General features: G+C 48.3%; 1 protein-coding gene across 1 annotated transcript in view; it reads left to right on the forward strand.

Moving 5' to 3' along the window:
• Window positions 1-22,078, forward strand: part of Nedd8 (Nedd8 ubiquitin like modifier) — a 184,789-nt gene that overhangs the window by 16,696 nt on the left and 146,015 nt on the right. Inside the window, exon 2 of the mRNA XM_068375206.1 lies at window positions 6,854-6,871. Coding sequence (XP_068231307.1) covers window positions 6,854-6,871 — 18 coding nt within the window. The remainder of the gene's footprint in view (window positions 1-6,853; window positions 6,872-22,078) is intronic.

Raw genomic sequence — 22,078 nt, forward strand, 5'->3', positions numbered from 1 at the left:
GCCGGGTTCTGCAGGTCGTGGCGGCAGCAGGTACGCGTGCTTCCAGATCGCAGTCAGGATCGCCTCCGCGCAAGCGCAGGTCTCTCTCTCAGGACCAGGAAGAATCGTCGGAGAGGTCAAGGCAACATTCTTCCCTTTTTTCTTTGCAGGTAGGCCCAGTTGCGTCCACTCCGAAGGGTCAGTAGATCCCCTTCCCTCCAGCGGGAATTACGGACACTGCGTCCGTATCTCGTCAGTCTTGGTTTGGCCCTTTGATGAGAGCAGTAGTGCAGGCTATGAAGCCAGCACTCGCCGATCTCGGACTCAAGCCAAGGACAGATTCGCCCCCGCTGAAGAGAAGGAGAGGAGTGTACTTCGTGGTGACTTCTCCCAGGGAGAAGTTGGTTCCTAAGAGGTCCGTCAGGAAGGCTCCATCCCCTTCGCAGTCGTTTTCTCCTTCTCCTGTGGACGAGGCTTTTCCGTCTTCAGGAGAGTCTAGCGAGGCGGGGGTCTCTCCCTCGGCACCAAAGGGGGAGTCCCCTCCTCGTGGAGGAGAACCGACTCGCGTGGAAGGCACCTTCCAGACCTCTTTGCTGGAATCTTGTATCGCGCCCAGGAGGGAACCCAAGGACTCCAAGACAGTTCCGAAGTCTTCTTCGCGAATTCGTCGGGAACCAGCCAGACCCCGGGAGAACGTCCACGTGTCTCCCGAGGAAGAGCCTCTGGGGACAGGAGACTTAGCTGCCAGTCCGCAGGGAGGAGAGCAGCACGAGTCTGAGCATGCCTTCTGGCAGGTCTTGAGCCTGATGAGGCAGCTTAACAGGTTAAAGGACCCGGAGATCGCCCCTCGCGAAGGCAAGGACACGGTCCTGGACCAGGTCTATGGAACTCAGAAGCCCCCAAATGCCAGCGCGGCTCTGCCCTGGTCCCAGGGGGTGAAGAGTGCCAGAGACAGGGTCGACGCTCAGCTCTCAGACCTCGCCTCCTCCAGTCGTTCCCCTGCCGGGAACAAACTCCTCCTACCTCCTCGTTTACAGCAGAGAAGGTACTTTGAGATCATGGGGGAGTCCAGCCTTGCTCTTCCCCTCCACCATTCGATGGAAGAGCTTACTAGGGGAGTTCCGCTTGAGAAGCTCTCCGCCCGGCAGGTGACATTCTCGGCGTCAGAGATCCTGAGCCAGGAGAAGGTCACGAAGTGCGCCATGCAGGCCACTTCGTGGCTGGATGTCTGGCTGGGTTCTCTGGGCATCCTATTGCGCTCTGAGGATTTGTCTAAGGAGAGCAATAGGAAGGCCCTGGAGACCTTCCTCCTCTCGGGCACTCGCTCCATCGAGTTTTTGGCCCACCAGGTTACCAACCTGTGGGCCGACTCGGTCTTGAAGCGTCGTGATGCGGTGACTGAGAAGATCCACCCGAAGGTCCCCGCCGTGGATATCTGCAGGCTCAGACACTCCTCCATCCTTGGGGGAAGTTTGTTTGAGCCCAAGGACATGGAACGCACAGCTGAGAGGTGGAGGAAGTCTAGCGAAGACTCGCTCCTCCAAAGGGCCCTCGCATCTCGGCCCTACAAGCCTCCAGCTCCGCAGCAACATAGCAGCAGCCTTGTAGGACACCGAAGCAGGCGCCGGCAGCTAAGACGAAGGTGTCTAAGCCCCAGCCCTTTCCTGTCAAGGACAAGAGGGGCAGTATGTCCTCCAGGGGAGGCAAAACTCCTAGAGGGAGCGGCCGCGGCCGTAAACGCTAGGAGTGGAAGTCCCCCCGCGTGTCCACCTGGGGGGGGATGCCTACAAAGTTGCGTGCACAGGTGGCAGCAACGTGGGGCCGATTCTTGGACGGTCTCCGTGATCGGCCAAGGTTATCGCATCCCATTCACGACATCTCAACCTCCCCTGACAGCGTATCCAGTGTCGTTGAGCTCCTATGCTATGGGATCGGCAAAGGGGCTAGCCCTTCGGGCAGAAGTCGAGACCATGCTCAAGAAGGATGCTCTCCAGGTGGTCGTCGACGGCTCCCCAGGCTTCTTCAGTGGACTCTTTCTTGTAAAGAAGGCGTCTGGAGGCTGGAGACCCGTCATCGACCTCTCGGCTCTGAACAAGTTTGTCAAGCAAACTCCGTTCAGCATGGAGACAGCGCACACGGTCAGACTTGCAGTGAGACCACAAGACTTCATGTGTACACTGGATCTGAAGGACGCGTACTTCCAGATCCCAATCCATCCGTCTTCCAGGAAGTACTTGAGATTCAGCCTAGACAGTAAGACCTACCAGTTCAAGGTGCTGTGCTTTGGTCTCTCCACAGCACCTCAGGTGTTCACCAAAGTATTTACCCTGATTTCGTCATGGGCGCACAGGAACCGCATCCGTCTCCTCCGATATCTGGACGACTGGCTGATCCTGGCAGACTCTGAGTCGACCCTTCTTCGGCACCGAGACAGGCTTCTGGGACTTTGCCAAGATCTGGGGATCATGGTAAATCTCGAGAAGTCCTCTCTGCAGCCGTCCCAGCAGTCGACTGGTTTATCTAGGCATGATATTAGACACCAATCTCCACAAAGCCTTTCCATCAGACAACAGGATAGCAAGGCTGAGGAGGGTGGCAGAACCCTTCCTCAGGCGGGAAGAGCTTCCAGCCCAATCGTGGTTGCGTCTTTTAGGTCACCTAGCCTCCCCGGCCCGTCTGGTCCCGAACGGCCGTCTCAGGATGAGATTCCTGCAATGGCGGCTCAAGTCTCGGTGGAGTCAAGGTTCCGATTCCCCGGACTTTCTGGTCCCGATAGGACCCTCGGAACAGACGGACCTGCGGTGGTGGCTGATCGACGAGAACCTGCGAAAGAGAGTTGATCTTCTCGTCCTTCCCCCAGAATTGACGCTGTTTTCGGACGCGTCAAAAGAAGGGTGGGGGGCCCACATTCTGAACCAGAGGACCTCAGGCCTTTGGTCAGAATCAGAAAAGTACCTGCACATCAACCTGCTAGAGATGAAGGCCGTATTCCTGGCTCTTCAACAGTTCCAACAGACCCTGGCGGGCCACTCCGTGGTGGTGATGAGCGACAACACCACGGTAGTGGCTTATATCAACAAGCAGGGTGGTACCTTTTCACAACATCTATCCCATCTTGCAGTAGAGATTCTGAGGTGGACCGAAGTTCACTCGATAACACTATCAGCTCGCTTCATTCCTGGCAAGAGGAATGTGCTCGCCGACAGTCTGAGCAGGGCTTCGCAGATAGTGAGTACCGAGTAGTCTTTGGATCCTCAGATAGTCAACAAAGTCCTGACTTTGTGGGGTTCCCCGACGGTGGATCTGTTCGCGACCGCCTTGAATTTCAAGCTGCCCCTGTACTGCTCCCCAGTCCCGGACCCCAAGGCTCTCTGGCAAGATGCTTTCCAACAACGGTGGGACAACATCGACGTGTACACCTTCCCACCGTTCTGTCTGATGAGAAGGGTGCTCAACAGTACCAGACTATCGGTCAACTTGTCTATGACCCTGATAGCTCGGCTATGGCATCACGCGGAATGGTTCCCGGACCTTCTGCAGCTCCTGACGGAGCTTCCGAGAGAGCTTCCCCCACGACACGAGCTACTCAGACAACCACATTGCAACATCTTCCACAAAGCCGTAGCCTCGCTTCGGCTTCACGCCTGGAAACAATCCAGCGTCTCCTCACGGAGGGAGGCTTTTCGCAACAGGTTGCGTAGAGAATGTCTCATCACCTGCGAAAGTCCTCTGCGGGAGTCTACCAGGCAAAGTGGAGAGTCTTCTGTGGTTGGTGTCGTGGGAGGGGTATCTCTCCACTCAATGCCACTATTCCAGCAATAGCGGAGTTTCTCGTTTATTTGCGGGAGGAAATGCGCCTTTCTGTCTCGGCGGTGAAAGGCTATCGCTCAGCCTTAAGCCTGGCTTTTAGGCTGAAAGGAGTGGACATTTCTTCCTCGCTAGAACTCTCTCTACTCATACGTAGCTATGAGCTTACCTGCCCTCAGTCAGAAGTGAGACCACCTCCATGGAACGTGGTTCGGGTTCTCAGGGCTCTTAAGAGACCTCCCTTCGAACCATTACGCCAGGCCTCTGATCGCCACCTGACTTGGAAGACGGCTTTCCTACTCGCATTGGCCTCTGCCAAACGAGTTAGTGAACTTCATGGTCTCTTGTACGACATCGCCCATTCAAGGGGATGGGGAGAGGTAACGTTCAGGTTCGTCCCTGAGTTTGTTGCCAAGATTGAACCTGGAGTGCCGGACCCACGGTTCGACTCCTTCAGGGTCACGAGTCTCCGTTCTGTAACAAGTGACCCAGACTATCTGCTATTATGCCCAGTGAGGAGTCTGAGGCATTACTTGAAGAGGACACCTGCAGTTCGTCCCCGCGTGCAAGCGTTGTTTGTTAGCACAGGCAGGACGATGAGGAGGGTCACCAAGAACACCATCTCGGCTTGGATTCGAAGGGTCATCCACCACGCCTTGAATCCTGACCCCCCTCCGTCACGTCACCCTAGGGCACACGACGTCAGGGGCATCGCTACATCCCTGGCCTTCAAGAGAAGCTTCTCTGTGACGCAGGTCCTACAAGCTGGGGTCTGGAAGCGTCAAACGACCTTCACAGCCCACTACCTGCAGGACGTGACCCACAGGAGCCTCGATACCTTTTCTATCGGCCCTGTGGTGGCTGCACAACAGCTGGTCTAACCTCAGGCTCCTTAATGGACAAGTAGCAGAAGGTTGTTGAGGGCGTTATTACCCGGTTTTAGTCTGCGTGAATGAAAGTATGTCTGGCCCTTACTTCTTTCTTCATCCTCCCCTCTCTTGGGGAAAGCAGCATCCTGGTCTCCGCATAGCTGACCTCAATCTCTGCAGGTAAACCATGCTCCCTTGTGTTTCTAGTATTAAAATTAATACTGTCGCATCCCCCATACCCTGACGAGGTGGTATTGGGAATGTCCTAGCCTAGATTCCTATCTAAAGGACTCCAGGTCAACTTCCTAGGACGAGTCACTCTCTATTCCTCCACACACAACTTATGTAGGCCACACGTTCCTTGCGGAGCAAGGAAATTGTGAGGCGCAGGGACTCCTTTTCTCGAGTGCTACTCACTCGGAGTTTGAGTCCCCGGGTAAAGCCAAAGCCAGTAAGGCTGGGGACTTTCCACCCTTCCTAAGGGGTAAGTCACCCAATGTAAATAACGTGGTTTGTATTTCGGTTACGGAACAAATGACAAATTCGGAGATAATTTGTATTTTTCCTAACCATACAAACCTTAGCTATTTACACATATTTGCCCGCTAGCCCTGTCCCCCAAGACAAGTCCTACCTCTAAGTGAAGTGAGACAACTCACCAGTGTGTGGGGGGGGAGGGGTAGCAAGCTATCCCTTCCCCTACCCCCTTGCTAACTAGCGCAGGGGTAGTTAACCCTCGTTAAAATTCTATTGGCTCGTCAATTTCAGCTACGCCGAAAGTAAACCCAATGTAAATAGCTAAGGTTTGTATGGTTAGGAAAAATACAAACTATCTCCGAATTTGTCATGTTGAGCTGCATCTTTATGCCTTGGTTGTTAGTAGGGGGACAAGACTCATGACTTTTACTCTTGTATATGACAAAAATGTTTGGACATTTCCCGGGATAGTGAACCAGTCAGTTCAGTAATAGGTACTTCGTCACTCCTAAGGGTAAGCTTTATAATAAAGGACAAGTGTTTGTATTTGTGTAGGAATAAATCACAAGTTTTTGAAGTAATTTGTAATTTTCCACACTATACAAAACTCAGTCTTTTAAGTTATATCTCCTCCTTCAACCATCCTGCAAGTCGTAGGTTTAAGAACAAAGTGAGGTCTAAGTAGCCAGGAGGGTGGGTGGGGCTTCCTCGCCAACCAGCAGTAACTACCCCCCCCCCCCACCTCATTAAAGTTTTAACAGCCGCATCCAGTTTAGCTGAAAGCATATTCCTATTAAGCTTGCCGCACACTGAGCCCGAACGGATGCGCCCGAACAGAACTGAAACGTCCGATAGAAATCGAAAGCATGCATTCTTACCTGACTGCGCACACTGGGCCAGAACAGAATGGAACCGACACGCCAGAACAGAACGGAACCGACGCAGTATTCTTTGAAAGATATTTTTTCTGAAGCGTCGGTGGCGTCTGACAGGCTACGCATGCGCAGAACGACTGCAGCGGTTGTTTTTGAGAGGGTTGCTGAGGAAATCGGAAGTAAGTGTGATAGTAACCAATATTTTTCTGATGTCAGAAATTTGACGAATGTATTTTAATAACAATGATGTAAACATATAATTTAATACAAAGATTTTAGGAGTGATTATTATTTATTATTGTTGTTTATTATTATTATTATTATTATTTTTTTTTTTTCTTTTTTTTTGCTGATGTCAGAAATTTGACGAATGTACTTCAATAACAATGATGTGAACATATGATTTAATACAAAGAATTTTGGAGTGATTATTAATTATTATCATCATTATTATTATTATTATTATTATTATTGTTTTTTTTTTCTTTTTTGAAAACACATAAACATCTGGCTTACGGATTCGATAAAAGATTGATATACAGAATATCTAATCATTGTAACATCAATTAAATAAAATCTCAGTTATGATTAAGGAAAACTTTCTTCGTTTATATAAAATTCTGCGTCGGTTCAGTTCTGTGGCTTCTGGATCAGTGTGCACGCTGGACGTAGTTTCTGTTCTGTTCTGAGGCTTCGATGGCTTCGGCGGCGGTTCCGTTCCAGCTCAGTGTGCGGCAAGCTTTAAAGGACTCAGGTTTGTGGTGTTAGGAAAAATACAAATTACTTTTAAGAATTTGTGTTTTCAAAATTTTGTTTTTTTATTGATTTTTCTTCTCTCCTTTCCAGACCCTGACTGGCAAAGAGGTATGTACAATGTAAATTGCAAAACAATAGTATTTCAATACTACAATATTCTGTATATGATAATGTTTAATATACAGTACTCTACGTGCATGTCTGATAATGAACATCCTCCTAACCCAACTAGAAGTGTTTAAATAGTTATGGATTTTTCATGTGTGAATGTTATATTTGATGCAGTATTCTAAATAAAACTTTCTCTTTAATAGCTGTGAATGAACTATTTACAAATTTGAGAGCCAATACTTGTCTTTCAAGGGCATAGGGTAATATGGATGAGGAGGAGGGGATAAGAAGGGTTTGTTGAATCATCTAGAGGTTGAGGGTCAAGAGTGAGGTGAAGGAGTGTGTGGTATGAATAAACAATGAAGGCATAACTAACCCCTTAGTTTTGGGATGGCTATGAGGAGGAGGAAGCTGATCTTTCTGTGATAACTTATCAAAGAACTAGGAAAAAATCTTGCTTAAAACCCATAACTCCCCTTTGTTCCGTAACTGGATTACAAACCTACGCTATTTTAGGAGTATTACTTTTCACGAAGCTGAAAGGACGTGCCATTAAAATTTTAGCGAGGGTTACCTACCCATTCCGATAGTGAGGGGGGGGCAGGGGGGTTAGGTTACTTTCGGCGCAGCTGAAAGACGAGCCATGATAATTTTAGTGAGGGATAACTACCCCATCCGCCAGTTAGCGGGTGGGGGATGGGGTAGACTGGCTACCCCGCTCACTCACACCTCTTGGCTGAGTAACCACTTTACTTTATGGCTCGGTAGAGGACGGACATGCTGCCCTTCTCTCCCGCAAAGACTTGCCTTGATTGTTTTTCTGTTTTATTTTTTGTTTTTCTTGTGTATTTTCATTTATCTTACGTATATATGAGTGTATATATGTATAAATGGAAATATACGTTGTTAGATACGTAACTTTAATTGCTGTTGACAACGTATCCGACTGCCTCCGCCGTAAGGGAGTTGTCTTTTCCGCCCTACCCTGCGACTGATGGTCGGCAGGTTCTCAACACTGCCGTGTGTTTGTTTCATTACTGAATTAAAGTGTATTACAGTTCAGCTCCCTTTCGAGGAATTATCTTACAAGGAAGGTGACTTATTCCCCGAATAGTGTATTTTGTGCAACAGAGCGTGATGCTGTATAAGTGCTAACACTTTCCTGTAAGAGGATGCTTCATCAGGCGAACAATCTCCAGCATCCACTAAGCCCACTACCACTTGATCCTCCGTGTCGGCTGCTTCTTCTATTACGTATGGATCCGTGGGGGTGGTCGTATCCTTGGCATCCGGCCGGCTCGACGGAGCGGCTATCTCCATCACGGATGGAGCCCTTGAGGAGGAGGTAGCCGTCATGGGTCTACCCCCTCCCGGAGGAATCCGTGGTGAGTGACTGCCATGCTGTGGCAGCGGCTGCATCCAATGCCTGGATGGAGCCGGTGAGACTTTGGGCATGGGAACAGTGCTGCTGGGCTGAGCCAGCAGCTGCCTCCGCTGAACGGAGGGAGCCGGTGACTTGCTGGGCAAAGGCAAGGGAAAGTCAGTGTGTGCCAACGGCTGCATCCGAAGCGTGGACGGAGCCGAAGAGACGCTGGGCAAAGGCACGGTAGCGGTTCCAGCAGCCGCCGAGGCAGGCACTGGAGTGGCAAGAGCCCTGTTTGACCCGCAAGGTGGAAAAACTACTTTACCAAATTTTGCCCTCTACTTTTTGGAACTCTTCTTGCTCTTTTTCTTAGCAACTTTGGTCTTCTTCCTAGACGGGCCTGAGTTTGAGCCCGACTTCTTCCTATTCGACTTCTTTTTCTTTTTCTTCATCTCCCGGTCGCTGGACACTGGTTTACAAAAAAAGAATTTGGTCTGAGGCAAGAATGGGGATAGGTGTTTTTTGCTTATTTGGGTGTGCTGAATTCAAATTTATAAATAGTTTTGCTCTATCACCTCTAGTTTTCTGGCTTTTAAATTGTCTCATTTTATTATAAACAGAGAATATATGTGCACATTTCAAGAGTTGCAGCAGCTTATAACAGATAAAACAGGATAGATAAAGAACACTGATTGAATCAATATACTTGGATGACACAATTACACAATTCATAGTACCACAGACAGTCAAAAGTGTGTTTTCTTAGAAGATCTGGTGTATTTTGCCTCCGGGATGTCACGCAAGAGCATCCAGCAGAAGTCTCCCATCATACCGGGGTTCTATTTGCCTTGATAGTTGCTCTTCATCTTCGTAATGTCTTGGTGGAATCGTTCTCCATGCTCATCACTCACTGCTCCAAGGTTTGGCGGGAAGAAGTTGAGGTGGGAATGGAGAAAATGAATCTTGAGTGACATTCGGCACCCCATATCCTCGTAAGACTTTAGCAACTTTTCAATACAGGCTTGGTAATCTGGTACGCATGTGTTACCAAGGAAGCCACTACAGACTGACTTGAATGCTTCCCATGCTCTCAATTCCTTTAAGATAAGAAGCTCCTCAAAATCAGTATCCTTCAGCACTTCTCGGATCTGAGGTCCGACAAAGATGGCCTCTTTGAGCTTAGCAGCACTAACACCTGGGAACACAGTAGACAAGTGTTGGAAGGCAGCACCATTTTTGTCCAACGCCTTCACAAAATTCTTCATCAAACCAAGCTTAATGTGAAGAGGAGGAAGAAGCACCTCATTCATGTCCACCAGAGGATTCCCCTTGATGCTGTGTTCACCAGGAACAAAAGTGCTTCTAGACCCCCAGTCTTTCTGCTTGTAATGCTGGGATACAGCTCGACTATCCCAGAGACAGAGAAAACAACAGTACTTTGTGAAGCCCACTTGCATACCCATAAGAAGACCAATGACCTTGAGGTCCCCACACACACACCCCATTGGTACTCGCTGTACTTAATAGCTTCTAAAAGAATCTCCATATTGTCATAGGACTCCTTTAGATGTGCAATGGGAATGCTGGGATATTTATTCCCGTTGGGCAGAAGCACAGCCTTGAGACTTCGCTTGGAAGAATCTATGAAGAGACGCCAGTCTGAAGGATTATGTGGCAAACCAAGGGACATGAACAAGCCAGGTATGTTTGTGCAGTAGCACAACTTGTTTTCCATGTCGAAAAAGGAAGCAAGGTCTTTGTTCCGATTCCTGAGACTGGTGATCCTTACATCTTCCTGGACTAGGTTCCACTGTTTAAGCCGAGAAGCCAAGAGCTCTGACTACTGTTTTGACAGATACAAATCACGAGCAAGATCATTCAGGTCTTCTTGCGTGATCCAGTGTGGCTCGTTGCCACTTGTTCCTGAAAATGTAGACTCAATATCTTCCAAAGATATTGACTCGGCAGAATCCTCCCTTGAAGGCATTTCTTCATCTGATGAGGAAAGAAGATCCTTATTTACTGGAGGTGTGGGTACAGGAAGATCATCTGAATGGGGAACGGGTCTCATAGCAGATGGAAGGTTGGGATATTTGATCTTTTTCATAGAAGATGCATTGAAACCAGTTATATTAGTTAAACAAAAATAACAATCATCTGCGTGGCTTTGTGGCTCTCTCCAAACCATCGGGACTGCAAAGTTGAAAGCTGCTCTCTTGCCATTAAACCATGCAGTTAGTCCATTGTAGCAGGGTTTACAACAGATGTGTGGAGCCCAAGACTTGTCCTGATCACCAATTTTACAGTCAAAATAGTGAAAGTAGGCAGTTCTGAGGAGGGAAGTGATGGTTCGACGCTGTGCAACTGTTGTGAAGTCCCCACACACGTAGCAGAAAGAATTGGCCTTGTTGAGGCATCTTCGATGTTTTGACGTGCTTGAAGCCATTGGAGAATCTGAAAATATGACAAAGTAAAACTAAATCATATGCAAGGCAATAAAATGTGCATTGGAAAATGTAATACTAATATTTAGCTACCCAAAAGATGTGTAACACGATAGTTGATGGACACCAACCTCGTGCGCCACCTGGGAGACAACCTCTTCCAATGACTGCCAGAGCACTACTGAGTGTGGATTGAGACCTGCTGCCCTAACTTCCAAAATCTGCTGTCTTGATATATAATTATATATGTAATATAATGCATTCACTTACATTTAGTGCATAATAACTAAAACAGAAGCCATAAGTCTCACAATATTAGAATTACAGTGAACCCTCGCTACTTCGCGGTTCGACAATCGCGGATTCACCACTTCGCGGGGTTTTCCCATAACCCATATATATATATACATATCGCGGATTTTCCGGAAAATTCGAAAATACCGCGAAATCTGAAGACAACCAAATACGATATTTTGTTACCTGTAATTCCATTAATACTGTAATTAGTAATATCTGTTCTTACTGATTGTTCATTGCATTACATATGATATATAATTCAGCACAGAAAGAAATAAAACACGAAAAGAGAATGTGATCATACGATAATTCAGTACTGTATACAGTACGTAGTAAAATTAAATCGAACATGAAACGCAAATCAGATGCAGTCATACCATATTAGAATGGTGTACTGTAATGGATGTGCTTCTTTTCCATGAATCTTTTGTATGTATACGTACGTAGTACTGCATCCAATAATATTCTTTGTTGCAAAAATCACATTTCGAATAAGCGTACGAGAGAGAGAGAGAGAGAGAGAGGCGTAAAATAGCGTACGTAAAGCTGTATTATTATTATTGTTATTATTATTATTATTGTTGTTGTTGTTAATAAAATTATTATTGTTATTATTATTATCATTATTATTATTATTACTGTACAGTATTTTTGGGCTCAAGCCATGGCGTCCTGATGGAAGGTTCCTGTTTGGTAGCTTCCTTGGGTATAAGACTACTAAGATATTCCCAGAGAATTTAACCACAGGTTATCACAGAATTCTAACTTCTGGAGCGAGTATCTCAAAGGTTTCCCTTTAAGACATCGTAATACAACAGGGGACACGCATGTCTGGTCGTGCCACATAGCTATCTCCACCCCGAACAGAGTTAACGCTTCGGTGTGTAAGGGCTGAGAATAGCTGGGAGCCGTTCCACAGCTAATCTCACTCGTGGCTACTACTGATACTCGAGACGTAAACAAACGGACGCCATTGCTCTAATGACGTCACGAGCGTCTTTATCCTTTGTTTAGTAGCTGCCCTACTGAGACGGATTTTCCCTTGTGTGAACTTTATCGTTTTGCATCTTCGCTATGTCGTTACCTTCAGCCTCGCCTTCTTCTGGAAAGTTGAGTACAAGGTTCCAGTATTGTTTAATTAAGCTCTGGCCGTAAAGTAAATATTATTTCGCGAAATAATTGATGTTTTGTGGCAGAGCTGTGCCTCTACCGGACCCGCCATTTTATGGCGTCGTTGTTGTTTTGCATGTCTTATTTAGTTAGCCACAACAACGCTTCCGGCATTATATACTAATCGAATACATTAGTTTATTTAGTCTTCATAGCTAGGAACTTTTATATCGTGTTAGACACTTTTTATCGGTCATCGATTGACCTCATACCAGTCGGCTACTATAGCCCCCAGGCCAGGAGCCTATATACAAGTGTTCATGCATGATTTATCAGTGATCCTAGACTAAGTTATGAAGATAGTGGCATTATTATTTTACAATACTTTTGACTAGTGATGCAAATGTTTTCGCCTTCAGGGACCATATAGGGGATAGGCTAGTCAGTGATTCTTTCTAGCCTAACCTAACCTTAGGACCCCTATATGCTTCCTTCATCCCCTGCCTTGGCACTCCCTCTATTTAGCCTTGATCCCTTTTCTGAGTAAAGGGATTTATTGTCTAATAGAGTATTATATCGCCTCTCAGTCCTCCCTAAAGGAATGAACCCCCTTTAGGATTGCGTCTGAGAGTGAGGTTAGGCTAGCCTACCTCTATGGCTAGGATAGTCTACGACTTTCCTGCGATAGCGATACGTCTTCTTCCTTGCCTAGTTCAGGACTTTTAGCCCTGATCTAGGCCGGGTTAGGAAGGATTTTCTGTTCCATGCTGAAACTGTACTCTTGCACCGTTTTTAGCCGATCAGCCTAATCTTAGGTTAGGGAGTGTCCTCCCTTCCCTTTGTGGCCGCTCTGGTACAGAAACCCTTCCTGGGAAGACCCCTCTCTTCTCCCTCCCCACCTATCTCTTGTATAGCCTAGCCTATGCTTAGGTTAGTTTATACTCATCTGTCCCCTGTCCTACAATTCCTCCTTAGGGTGGAAGAGTAGGGCTACCCGAGCTTCCCTGTGCTGTCCGCTCTGGTACATATACCTTCATAGTGTCCTATAAGGTTAGTTACTAGTGTAGCTCTGCATAGGGGAGTCTCCCCCCCCCCCTCTTGGGTGTTCCCTAGCCCTCCCTTGGGCTACCTGCTCCCGGTCCCTAGTGACCCCTGCTTATGGATGCTAGAGCCTGTCTCTATCATGGGTACACCCCCTCAGGGAGGGGGAGGGATGTCTGGAACCCTGACGGTACTTCCTACATCCCTTCCTCCCTCCCCCTGTCTCTCTTTCTATCCGGGTGCCGGTCTCTTGCCGCCTCTACTGCCGGCAATACCTGCCTCCCTCTTGGTGACTTCCCTACCCTTGCCCCCAGCCCCCCGTGTACCGAGGGACTGCCGGCTGCCGCCGGCTACTACCGGCGGCTCTCCTACTCCTATCTATTCGTCCGCTTGCCGGTCGATCTCCGGAGTGCCGGCATATACTGCCGGCAACCCGATACTACCTGTACCATCCTTACCCCAGTCACCAATCCGGCATCCTCCGGCTGCCGGAGCCGCCGCTCCCTGCCGGCGTGCCGCCGTTGTGCCGGCGGCCGCCATCCTGGTATCTATCTGACTTTGAAAATTGTCTGTTCTAATGCCAGAATCTATGCTGGAGCGAGCTCCGGCGTGCCGGCGGCTGCCGGATGCCCCGGAGGCGTCAAGAATACTTGCACCCCCTCTCTGTAGCTATCATAAGACTAGATAGCCCTGCCTTGCAAATAGATAAGCTGCTTTGCTTCTAAGATCAGTACCTAGTACTGCTCTATTAGTGATCATGCTGTCTCTTTGCATTCTTCTATTTCCAGCATGCTATGTGCATCTTAGCGCGGCTGGTTGCCAGAAGCAGTTACCCTTAATGAGGCCTTCTGGCTCTTATCTGGGAACCGAATGAATTCGATCCCAACCTTGTCCTTGGCTTTCCATGGAGTTCCAATATAATGGGAATCCTAGAAAACTATATCCAATGATCTCGGTCATTTGGATTATCCCAGGACCAAGCCTATGGTAACCAGCCGGGCGAGATGCATGGAGCGTGTCTCCTTTACTGTTTCATTCTCTATGCATCACACCTTCCTTAAGTTAAAATTAATGATTAATATTAACTTAATTTAAGAGCCATTCCTATGGCATCCCCATACTCATTTTCTCTTTCTTCCACAGGAGGAGCAGATGAAGTGCGATTTCGCCTACTGTGCTGTGAAACGCTCCCAGTTTTACGGACATACGGCGTGCAGGACTCACGCCCCTTGCTCAGACAAGAAAGGGGATTGGAAGTTCTGGAATCCACTGGAATGTACGGTCTGCCAGGCCTACCTAGTTGAGGCCTTCCATAACCCTCCCTCAGCGGAGGTTAGAGACATTGCTCGTGAGAAACTGCGCAAGTGGGTGCGTGGTTTTCAGAGAAATGCTACTGGACCGTACCTGGCCACCGAAGAACTGAGGTCCCTGTTGTTCCCTAAGGCCTCCCCTGACTCAGTGGTTCCAAAGGAAGCAATCCCCACTGTCCAAATTTCAGTGGAACCTGATGTGGTCATGGCTCAGTCCATGCACGAGTGCCGTTTGGATTCCGAGGATGATGAACGGATCTCCGACGTCTCGGAAGACACGGAGAAGACGCTTATGGCTCAAGGAGCCGAAGAGGACGAAGACAAGGTGGAATACACCGAGTCGGAGATTGGAGCTACTCCCTCGTCCATCCCTCCGCCTACTCCTACACCGACGGAATTGTCCCTTCCGTCTACCTCCTCGACCCCGGATCCTTCCTCTTCCACCCAAGAACTGATCCGACTGATTAGAGCTGTCATGGACGACAGACTGAAGGAGAACCAGGAGTCCATCAGGTCTATGATTGGATCCAGAGACACGAAGAAGATCTCGGTCAAGGATCTCCCAGCTTGCTCTCATGCCAACCCGTGGAGGTATGCAGAGCATATGGTTATTGCGACCGGCAGGATCTTTGTTAGTGACAAGATCGGCACGGTCCCGTTGGAAGATGTGGAGTTCTTCCCAAGCTTCGAGGCCTACCCGGACTGTTACGTCCGACTTCGTTCCGAACCTGCCTCGAAGGAGGAGACCGAACCTAAAGAAGAGATAGTGTTCGATCTCGCAAAGGCCCAGGCTATGCTAGCCTCCGCATTTAAGAGCAGGGGCTTTACCTGCTCTAAGCTTCCTGCCTTGAGCAAGAAGCATCCTACCTATGTCGCACCTGACACTGCGATTCTTCCATTTTTGGAAAAGGCCTTAGCTGCATGCCTTAAAGCGGCGGAAGAAGGGAAACCCTGCCCTGCACTGGAGGAGTGCAGACCCTTCTCCATCGTGACACCCCCTGACACTAGGCAATGGAAAGATGTCCAACATACTTTCGTCGTGGGTAGGCTCGATCCTGACGTCGCCGGACGTCAGTTTAATGAAGACCTCCCTAAGCTCAACGACCACCTCCTTCGCCGGGAACAAGACACGAAGGAGAGGCTTGCAGCTTCGCTTTCTCATCAAGTCCAACTTGAAGTAATGGCCTGTGACACAGCAGTACCCGATCACTACATGGTACTGGCCAAATCCCACTTACTCACGGTAATGAAGGACTTGTACCATTTCATAAAGGCTCGTAGAGCCTGTCGTGAATTCGTGTTTGTCGGTGCCACCGTGAAACACGAACCCCGGAGGCTGATTTCCTCCAACATCTGGGGAAAGCACCTGTTTCCTTCTGACCTTGTCAAGGAAATAACTGACAGAGCCGCCACGGAGAATAGGAACCTTCTCCACAAGTGGGGCATGTCCAGAAAAAGGAAAACCTCTCAGGACGATGGACCTCAGCCTAAGAGGAAACCTCAGAAGCCGAAACCCCAGCAACGTCAACAACGACGTCAGTTTCCGGGACCCGCTACCTCCCAAGTGGTTGCCCAACCACAACAGACCTTTCAATTGGTCCCCCAACCGGTGTTGTCACAGTCACCGGTCTTCACCCCTGCCTTTGAGCAGCCATCCACTACCTTTCATGCCAGAGGTAGAGGCTCGTCCAGGGGTGCAAGCAGAGACGCCTCTCGTCGTCCCTCCAGAGGTAGAGGAGGAAAGGGAGCTAGCGGCCGAGGCAACAAGTCCTCGGGACACCAGAAGCAATGAAGTGCTTCCGGTGGGAGGAAGACTCCGCCAATTCCAGGATCGTTGGACCTTCGATCCTTGGGCACACAGCATCATCAAGAACGGTCTAGGCTGGAGTTGGGTGCAACCACCCCCAATCTTCCAGCGGTTCTTTCAACCATCAACCCCCATTCTGGAAGAATATGTTCTAGACCTCTTGAACAAGAAGGTGATAAGGAAGGTAAAGTCCACCAGGTTCCAAGGGAGACTGTTTTGCGTTCCCAAGAAGGACTCAGACAAGCTCAGAGTCATTCTGGACTTATCCCCCCTCAACAAGTTCATAGAGAACAACAAATTCAAGATGCTGACGCTTCAACAAATAAGGACCCTTCTGCCTCAAGGTTCCTACACGGTCTCTATAGACCTGGCGGATGCCTATTGGCACATTCCAATGAACCATCACGCTTCCTCCTACCTAGGATTTCGACGCCAAAGGAAAAGCTACGCCTTCCGGGCCATGCCATTCGGCCTCAATGTGGCCCCTCGGATCTTCACAAAGCTGGCGGATGCCATAGTACAACAGCTCCGCCTAAGAAACGTCCAGGTGATGGCCTACCTCGACGACTGGCTAGTCTGGGCTCCCTCGCCCGAAGAGTGTACAAAGTCTTGCGACGAAGTTACCCAGTACCTAGAACACCTGGGATTCAAGATCAACGAGAAGAAATCTCGCCTCTCTCCGGCTCAGAAGTTTCAGTGGTTGGGAATCCACTGGAATCTTCAGTCACACCGCCTTTCCATCCCCCAGAAGAAAAGGAAGGAAATAGCAGGGTCTGTCAAGCGACTACTGAAATCCAAACGCATTTCAAGACGACAGCAGGAACGAGTTCTAGGCTCTCTACAATTCGCCTCAGTGACAAACCCAGTGCTTCGTGCACAGCTAAAGGATGCCGCGGGAGTCTGGAGACGATCGGCATCCATCGCTCGAAGAGACCTCAAGAGACGGCTTCCAAACAGACTTCGACGCCTCCTAAAGCCGTGGTCGGAAGCAATGGCCCTGAAAAGGTCCATTCCTCTCCAACACCCTCCTCCATCACTCAACATCCACACGGATGCCTCACTGGAGGGCTGGGGAGGTCACTCCCACCTGAAACAAGCTCAAGGGACCTGGTCTCCACTATTCAAGACGTTCCACATAAACATCTTGGAGGCCATGGCGGTCCTTCTTACTCTGAAGAAGCTATCCCCGCCGCCCTCGATCCACATCCGTCTAACCCTAGACAACTCGGTGGTAGTTCGTTGTCTCAATCGCCAGGGCTCAAGATCGCCCCAGATAAATCAGGTGCTTCTCCCAATCTTCCGTCTGGCGGAGAAGAAGAAGTGGCACCTGTCTGCAGTTCACCTACAAGGATTCCGCAACGTGACAGCGGATGCTCTATCTCGGACAAACCCGATAGAGTCGGAATGGTCTCTAGACGCAAGATCATTCTCCTTCATCTCCCATCAAGTCCCAGAACTTCAGATAGATCTCTTTGCAACGAGCGACAACAATCAACTTCCTCTGTACGTAGCCCCGTACGAGGACCCCAAAGCAGAAGCGGTGGACGCCATGTCACTGGACTGGAACAAATGGTCGAAGATATACCTGTTCCCTCCCACCAACCTTCTGTTGAAAGTCCTCTCCAAACTGAGAACCTTCAAAGGGACAGCGGCCCTAGTGGCTCCCAAGTGGCCCCGGAGCAACTGGTACCCCCTGGTCCTGGAGCTGCAGCCCAAGCTGATCCCTCTCCCGGGCCCAGTTCTCTCTCAACAAGTACAGAAGTCGACTGTCTTCGCTTCATCATCGAAAATCAAGGACCTTCATCTCATGATTTTCTCTCCCTTGCCGCAAAGAAGAGGTTTGGGATCTCGAAGAAAAGTCTAGACTTCCTAGAGGAATACAAGACCGAATCCACGAGACGGCAATACGAATCATCCTGGAGGAAATGGGTCTCCTTTGTTAAAGCAAAAAATCCTAAAGAAATCACCATTGATTTCTGTATGTCCTTCTTCATTCACCTTCATGGACAAGGATTAGCAGCCAATACGATTTCAACTTGCAAATCGGCTTTGACTAGACCAATTCTATATGCTTTCCAAATTGATCTGTCCAACGACATCTTTAACAAACTGCCGAAAGCATGTGCTCGCCTACGCCCAGCACCCCCTCCGAAACCGATCTCCTGGTCACTAGACAAGGTGCTCCATTTCGCCTCCAACTTGGACAATGATTCATGCCCCCTCAAGGATCTGACTCAGAAAGTTATATTTTTATTTGCTCTCGCCTCGGGAGCTCGAGTCAGCGAAATAGTGGCATTATCAAGAGAAGAGGGACACATCCTGTTTGCTGATTCAGGAGAAGTGACCCTCTCCCCCGATCCGACGTTTCTCGCCAAAAATGAATTACCCACCAAAAGATGGGGCCCTTGGAGAATATGCCCCCTGAAGGAGGATGTCTCTCTATGTCCAGTAGAGAGTCTCAAGGTCTATCTTCGCAGAACTTCAAACTTTGGTGGAGGCCAACTCTTCAAAGGAGAAACATCGGGCAGCGACCTGTCACTGAAACAATTAAGAGCGAAAATCACCTACTTCATTCGCAGAGCGGATCCGAACAGTACACCCGCTGGTCATGATCCTAGAAAAGTGGCATCTTCTCTGAACTTCTTTCAGAGCATGGACTTCGAGAGCCTTAAGAACTTTACGGGCTGGAAGTCCTCGCGAGTTTTCTTTAAACATTATGCGAAACAAGTGCACGAAATCAAACATTTTGTGGTAGCCGCAGGTAGTGTTATGAAACCTGCACCTAACTCTGCGTAGAACAGTGAGTTACTTGGGACTCTAACTCTTCGGGTGCCTATGTTGACCCTCGAGTGATTCATAGTGATGTCTAAAAACACTTAGTGCTTTTATAACTGTTCTTATCCCAGGTGAAATGTCATAGTGTCACACAAGTGCCGCATGCCTTGAGCATGATGTGTTATTTAAAGACTTGCGTTCCTCGAGAACGAGTACCTACTAATCCTGAAATTCCCTTTCAGATTCAAGAGCAAGCCTTTATTTCTATGTACATTATTATTACTGTAAATGAACTTTACTTTTTGCTGTAAATTATTTAATTTCTGCATTGTGAAATAAAATTTCTATTTTATTACTTGTGCGTCTCTTTCAGCTCCTACTTACTATGAAATACATACTGTCATAGTTTTATTTATTCCTCCTTTCTTATGGTCATGAAGAATTTAAGATGTCTATTCTTAAATTATATTCACCTTGTCTCAGTAAGGTTCCTACACGAATACTTACTTCTGATAATCAGGAGATGAACCCTACACACAGTGCCCAACCACCACTGGCCTACTTCAGAATGTTCCTATAAAAATATCAAACATTCTGCTTCATCTCTAAGCTCTTAAAAGCTCTTCTGTCAAGATGAATAGCCCTTCAATACCACTTTGACGTCGGCATAGCCCATGGGAACTTCCTACCAATGGGGGGCAGGATACTTCGTTCCTATGGTTCTTACCTAAGATTACTCTGCTATTTTTGTCAATGCCTAGGCACTTAACTCTGGGGGAAAATCTACCACGATACATTGATTCTCTGGTACTCTTCCATCAGGACGCCATGGCTTGAGCCCAAAAAACGGATTTTGAGCGAAGCGAAAAATCTATTTTTGGGTGAGATAGCCATGGCGTCCTGATGGACCCTCCCTACTACTTCGTCAGTTTGTTCCCACCCTACACAATTGTATCATGGTGATGGGCAGCAACTGGCGCCAGGATAAAGACACTCGTGACGTCATTAGAGCAATGGCGTCCGTTTGTTTACGACTCGAGTATCAGTAGTAGCCACGAGTGAGATTAGCTGTGGAACGGCTCCCAGCTATTCTCAGCCCTTACACACCGAAGCGTTAACTCTGTTCGGGGTGGAGATAGCTATGTGGCACGACCAGACATGCGTGTCCCCTGTTGTATTACGATGTCTTAAAGGGAAACCTTTGAGATACTCGCTCCAGAAGTTAGAATTCTGTGATAACCTGTGGTTAAATTCTCTGGGAATATCTTAGTAGTCTTATACCCAAGGAAGCTACCAAACAGGAACCTTCCATCAGGACGCCATGGCTATCTCACCCAAAAATAGATTTTTCGCTTCGCTCAAAATCCGTTTATTATCATTATTTATTATTATTACGGTATTTACTTAATCTACGTACGTTCGGTATGCGCGGGGCATCTTCTATGAATAGGTAACCTACGCATCATAGTACTGTAAGACGGGTTGTGATTGGTTCAAGCGCTGATAGATGACGAATCAGAACTCAAGTTTTGTTATCTAGCCTGTGATTGGTGTTTTGCCCGCATCTCCTACCCGCAGCATCTAAGTTCTCGCGGGGCTGGATCGTCCACTCTCTGTTACCGCGTATCGCTGAGTAGACGTTCTTAAGTGTGTGAATCTGTGCTGTGTACGACTTTTTTAAGTTGAACTTTTTGTTACTGTAAATCCTACTGTAATGGCTCCCAAGCGTTCTGCTTCTCTTAAGGCTGGTAGTGAGCCTAAACGCCACCGAAGGATGATGACGATAGCTGAGAAGGTTACGCTTCTCGACATGTTAAAAGATGGTAGAAGTTACGCGGCCGCCGGCCGCCATTTGGCATCAACGAATCTACTGTTCGCTATATCAAGAAGGACGAGGCGAACATTAGAAAGACGGCTGCAATCACCTTTAGCAGATCAGCGAAGCGAGTCGTTACAACGCGTAATAAAACGATCGTACGCATGGAAGGTGCTTTAGCTGTGTGGATTGCCGACTGCCGGAAGAAGAACATAGCGTTGGATACGAACACCATCCAAACAAAGGCTTTGAGCTTATATGAGAATTTTGCTGCAAAGGAACCTAAAGACGACAACGGCAACCATGCTGAAGAAGATGATGATGCAGATGATCCTCAACCAGGGACATCAACTGATTCCCAGCCTCAGAAACGTTTTTCCGCCAGCAAAGGATGGTTCGCGAAGTTTCAGAAACGCTTCGCCCTGAAAAGCGTTTCCCTGCAGGGGGAGTCTGCTTCCGCTGACACTGCCGCTGCTGAAACTTACGTGAACCAGACGTTCAAGAATATTATCACCGAAGGTGGATACAAGCCGGAACAAGTCTTTAATATGGATGAGACTGGCTTGTTTTGGAAGAGAATGCCGTCGCGAACTTTCCTGTTCAAAGAGGAAGCCAAAGCCTCTGGCTTTAAAGCATTCAAGGATCGCGTTACCCTCGTGATGTGTGGCAATGCTGCTGGATTTTTGTTAAAGCCGGGGCTTATTTATAAGTCGAAAAATCCTCGCGCTTTGAAAAATAAAAATAAGAATCTCCTTCCCGTGTACTGGATGCATAATCAAAAAGCATGGATTACGAAGATGCTGACCTCCAACTGGTTCCATCAGTGTTTTATCCCGCAAGTCAGCAAATATCTCTTAGAGAAGGGCTTGCCATTCAAGATCCTTCTCCTTATGGATAACGCTGGTGGACACGCAACTGACCTGTCGCATGAGGGCATTCAGGTTGAGTTCCTGCCACCCAACACCACGTCATTAATTCAACCGATGGACCAGGGGGTTATCAGGGCGTTCAAGGCCCTCTACACGAAGAACACCTTGGCGGACCTCGTTGCGTGTGTGGATGCTGCCCAAGATGACGAGGATGAAGATTTTAACTTGAAGGCGTACTGGCGGCAGTACACCATAGCCACGTGCCTGCAGAATATTCAGAAGGCACTTCAAGAGATGAAACCTGCAACCGTGAATGCGAGCTGGAAGAAGTTGTGGCCCGATATTGTTTACGACGACAAGGGATTTACTCCG

The sequence above is a fragment of the Palaemon carinicauda genome, chromosome 6 (assembly GCF_036898095.1).
Source record: "Palaemon carinicauda isolate YSFRI2023 chromosome 6, ASM3689809v2, whole genome shotgun sequence".
Classification (NCBI taxonomy): Eukaryota; Metazoa; Arthropoda; class Malacostraca; order Decapoda; family Palaemonidae; genus Palaemon; species Palaemon carinicauda.